General features: G+C 34.5%; 1 protein-coding gene across 2 annotated transcripts; it reads left to right on the top strand.

Moving 5' to 3' along the window:
• The first annotated feature begins 203 nt into the window (after window positions 1-203).
• On the top strand, window positions 204-2561 carry LOC106311682. Of its 2 annotated transcripts, XM_013748936.1 has the most exons (4): window positions 204-461; window positions 791-880; window positions 965-1130; window positions 1344-2561. In XM_013748936.1, the coding sequence occupies exons 3-4, from the start codon at window positions 1014-1016 to the stop codon at window positions 2445-2447; spliced, it is 1221 nt and encodes a 406-aa protein (XP_013604390.1). In that variant the 5' UTR covers window positions 204-461; window positions 791-880; window positions 965-1013; the 3' UTR covers window positions 2448-2561. The 2 variants fall into 2 exon arrangements, with proteins under 2 accessions (XP_013604390.1, XP_013604389.1); XM_013748935.1 differs by lacking the exon at window positions 791-880.
• The last annotated feature ends 2549 nt before the right edge of the window (window positions 2562-5110 follow it).

Below are 5110 nucleotides of genomic sequence, written 5' to 3'. Positions count from 1 at the left end.
TTTGAATAACTCATAAAATAACATAGACCTCATAAATTTATATTAATTTTTTACTATTTTATACCAGTTGGATATTTGTTAGAAATATGGAATGAATATATTGTATACTATGGCCTTGTTTTATAAATATATACCAGTTGAAAAAAAAAGAATATATGGAATGGAAATATTCTGAAACTCCCTCTCTCTCTCTCTCTCTCTATTAAAAGAGTCTCTCCTCTTCTCTCTCTGTCTCTCTCGCTCCTCATGATCGAAATTTTTTATATTTAGAAATGGTATGTGATAGTTACAGATACACGTTAAACGTGTGTAGTATAATCTATCTATATTGATGGAGACAATAACCATTAGAATCTGACCTATGGATCTCATTTCCTCTTGAGATACTTTTCTCTCTCTCTCAGTTTTTTCCGTCTCCCAGATCTGCTTACCATTGGAAAGCTTCAAGCTATTTGTTACAGGTAATTTCGTTATTTAATAAAAACAATTTTATTCATTCATTGAATTATTAGATTTATATATATATAATTATATATATATATATATTTAGTTTTTATTATCAAAAGTCGAAGTTGTAGTAGTACTATGTTTTTGTTCGTCATGAAGTTGATGCTTTTACCTTTTTCCCCTTTATAGTTCTCTCTAATGGTTGAATTCGGATTTAGGAAAAAATTATATACCTACTTTGTATATCTCTATTAATGTGAATAACGAATCCTTTGCTATATATGGTGTTCTTTTTTTGGAAATCTTGTAATGGAAAGCGTTACTTATTTGCATGTCTATGGAGGTTTTTTCGTGTGTGTGTGTGTGGACTGTGGATAACCAGTATAATAGGACTAATTAGCAGATGCTCATGTAGCTAATTTCTTGTTGGAAGGTCAGTGTTGATCCTGTTTGATTTTGACGTATTCATCTCAGTTTTACCGTTTCTGTGTATGCCGTGTGTTCGCATTTTTGATAGGGACGAACGAACCACAGAATAAAAGAGTTAGATCATCGACCAAGGTGCCATGTACTTCTTTGGTTTGTCCAAAGAGGAAGTGTTGTCACAGAAACAACATGTTGCATCACATAAAGAGACTTTAAAGCAGAATCCAATGAGTACAGTCACTCTGTTTGGGAGACAGGTAAAGATTGTGTGGCTTATTCAGATTCTAGTTTTGTCTAAGTCTTGACTTTTTAGATGTTTCTTAGGGTCCAAATGGTAACATGCCGCGGTTTTAATAGTTACAAAAAGTATAAATATACATATGTATAAATTTTGTTAATGTTCAATGAGGTGCGGTCACCATTTGGAGCTTTAATTATCAAACAGTTAGTTGATAAAGTTTTCTTTTCAGGTGTTTCCGGTTAAAAGCTCACCTAAGCTGCTGATGAGAGATATCGATCTTCGTCTTCCTGCAGATCACTACGCTTATAATACCACTGTAGATATGGGATTTCATTCAGAGTTTGAAGCTAACAAGGAGAAAGATGCAGCACTAGCCACAACTTGGAGTGGCAAGAGAGACCCAAAAATTATTATTGACCTTGAGGAGCCTCCCACAACAGAGCAGGCAGATTCTGTTAGCTATGAACCGTCATTCTTGGCTGATGGGATCAGCTCAAACATAGTGGATATGGAGTCAGGTTTACTGGACCTTAACAGAACCCCACCGGATGATGAGTTAGTCTCCGAGCCTCATTACTCTTTCTTACAAGACCTGAACTGTCCGTACATTGAAGAGAAAGAAACTAGCTGCGAGAAGAGCGGAGTAGATGATGATCCTACTACGCCTCTTTGCTCTTCTAAATGCCAAAACGTCCATGAAAAAGAGGGTACAGCATCTCCAGCTTCATATACTTCTTGCTGCACCACTGAAAACAACTTAAGAACTCAAACACTGGATCCTTCTTGCTGTACACGGCTTGAGTTTCCTGCTACGGAAGTCTTACCGGAGAACGAACGTTGTAACGAGGAGGAAGAGTTCTCTGAAGCTATTCAAACGGCAGCTGAATCATTAGTCCACATATCAGCAGTTTCATGTCAAGTGAGAACCAATAGCTCATCTCAAGATCAAGATTTGGAATGTTGTTCATGCGATTCATATGAGCTACACACATTAGGTCTAAGTGAAACCAACATGGAAGAAGACTTATGTGTGTCATCAATGGCTCTAGATGAGATCAATAACATGAAAAGAGATAACAACAAAGAGATTGGACTCAAGCTGAGAAGAGGGAGGAGAATGAAGAACTTCCAGAAGGAGATACTCCCGAGCTTAACTTCTCTCTCTAGGCACGAGATACGCGAAGACATTAACATCTTGGAAGCAGTTTTGAGATCAAGAGAGTACAAGAAGATGCAGGGGAAAGCTAAAGATGTCAAATTAGGAGCAAACCAGAGAAACAAACGTCCAGTTTCACAGAGGTACGTTGGTAAAAGAAGGCGAAAACATGAATGATTGCTCCATTGTGTAATGTTTTAAAAGTCTATGTTGTTCAAGTATTTTTATTTAGATTATGGCATTGATTATGGATAAGAAGTTATAGATAGTAAGCTGATGACATTCTCATTCTCTCTCAAAATGTTACTTAAAGGGTCTACTGGTGTCAGACCTGACTGCTGTTGTGCATTAACGATTTGTTAGGGGTCAACTGAAATGTTCTTGTTGGAATCTTGGAACACAGTTTGTATTCAACAACTTTAACTGACTTTTAGGGCCGTAGCCCATTTAGATTAAAGGCCTCAAATATATTAATCATTACTTTTTCAAGTTGTGGTTGTAGTTATTAGGAATAGACTTGTTGCCGTCTTCACGTCAAGTTAGTCTCTATTTGACTTTCAAGTTAGTGAAGTGTTCTGGCCGACCGTGTTGATTCTGCCACTTCGGGTTTGTTGTCTTCATGCATGTTTTAATAATGAGTGGTTTATCTTTTGTATGTGTACTTCATTTCACATATTTTTGTGTTTCCTGATAAGTTAAAAGTATTATGTTAATCATATATCTTGGGGACTAAAATGGACTAAACACTAATTAGTTAGTGATCTTTTTTTTTTTGAAATAGACTAAACACTAATTAGTTAGTGATCAAGTTTAATATTTCTTTCGTTTATTGTAAGTGTCAAGAAAATATAGTATTTGACTCAATAAACTAAGAGAAAAAGACAAAAATAGCACTAAATCAAGTTTATGTTCTCAAACTAGCACTCAAGGTCAAAAGTCACAAAAATAGCACTTAATGTTTTATCAAAAGTCACAAACTTAGGGTTTATAGTTAAAGGGTGGGGTTTAGGATTTAGGGTTTAGGGTTTAGGGTTTAGGGTTTAGGGTTTAGGGTTTAGGGTTTAGGGTTTAGGGTTTAGGGTTTAGGGTTTAGGGTTTAGGGTTTAGGGTTTAGGGTTTAGGGTTTAGGGTTTAGGGTTTAGGGTTTAGGGTTTAGGGTTTAGGGTTTAGGGTTTAGGGTTTAGGGTTTAGGGTTTAGGGTTTAGGGTTTAGGGTTTAGGGTTTAGGGTTTAGGGTTTAGGGTTTAGGGTTTAGGGTTTAGGGTTTAGGGTTTAGGGTTTAGGGTTTAGGGTTTAGGGTTTAGGGTTTAGGGTTTAGGGTTTAGGGTTTAGGGTTTAGGGTTTAGGGTTTAGGGTTTAGGGTTTAGGGTTTAGGGTTTAGGGTTTAGGGTTTAGGGTTTAGGGTTTAGGGTTTAGGGTTTAGGGTTTAGGGTTTAGGGTTTAGGGTTTAGGGTTTAGGGTTTAGGGTTTAGGGTTTAGGGTTTAGGGTTTAGGGTTTAGGGTTTAGGGTTTAGGGTTTAGGGTTTAGAGTTGAGAAATGAGGTTTTGGGGATAAGATTTCAAATTTTGAAAAATAAAAAAATTAAAATTTTCAAAGGATAAACTTAGAAAGGTGTTATTTTGGTCATTTTAGTTTTTGAGTGCTATTTTTGTGATATAAACTTAGAAAGATGTTATTTTGGAGATTTGCCCATAAACTAATACTATGGTATTATTTCATTAATTCCTATGAAAATTGGGAACTTTATTTCTTATTCACTAATTCATCTTTGTTCATGCTAATTTTTTTGAGTTTTTCCCTAATTCTGATTTATTTTACTACTATAAAGGATTTATACTGATGTCTAGTTTGATGCAATATTTTTACATGAATTTTTATTTTATCAAGAGATATATTTGTATTCATGTAAAAATTCAGCTCTGTTTGTGACACTGACACCTGATAATATTTTAATTTAACGAACAAGAAAATAGTAGATGCCAAAGAGGAATCTGGAGAATCTACGCTACAATAATTGAGTTAGTTCATGCCAAAACCAATGAAAAGATAAAAGCAAAAAGTTATTTCTTCCCCCACCCTCTCATGTCGTTTATAAGTCAAAGAAAGACACATTAAATAGTAGTACTAGTGTTCTTAGACCAAAAGTTCATGATTACTTCTCTGTAATTGGTTCATATAGTTCCTAGATTCAAAAAGTCTCATTTCAACATTATTGCTCCTCGACAATCATTACAGTAAATCAGACTACTAAGTTATAATAATAATATCTCTTCCTAAGATATTTTCTTTTTCTTTTTTTGGATACCCCTAAGATATTTTCTATTTTGTTCTTTAAGATGGTTGTCAATAGAGATCTTGTCAATATAACGGAACATATCTACTGGGAAGAGTGAACCAATATTATTGAAATATATGACGCATGGGAAAAAGAGAAAATCTATTGTGAAGAGAGATCATCAAGAAAATTTATCCCAAAAAAAATTAGAAATCTCCAATTCTAAACTAGATATACTGATATTCAGAACAAACAAAATACGTGATTCATTATATTTTGAGAAAACAAATATTTTATGCAAGTAAAAGTAAGAAAATGAAAACTAGTTGAATTCATTGTTGGAAGAAATGGAGTTTAGTTTATCAATCGATGGATTTGATACCTCTCAGGATATACACTTCCAGCTCAATCCAAAATAGCTGATGGTTGGAAGAAATGGAGTTTAGTTTATCAATCGATAGATTTGATTATATAGACAAGTATGGAGTTGATATAATTGATGTCCACGCCTGAAGTGATCTATATACATATGTCCAATCTCAGACTTTAAAGCTACATGATTTGG

Source organism: Brassica oleracea, chromosome C8 (assembly GCF_000695525.1).
Source record: "Brassica oleracea var. oleracea cultivar TO1000 chromosome C8, BOL, whole genome shotgun sequence".
NCBI classification, from domain to species: domain Eukaryota; kingdom Viridiplantae; phylum Streptophyta; class Magnoliopsida; order Brassicales; family Brassicaceae; genus Brassica; species Brassica oleracea.
This window is presented reverse-complemented; position numbering and strand designations above follow the sequence as displayed.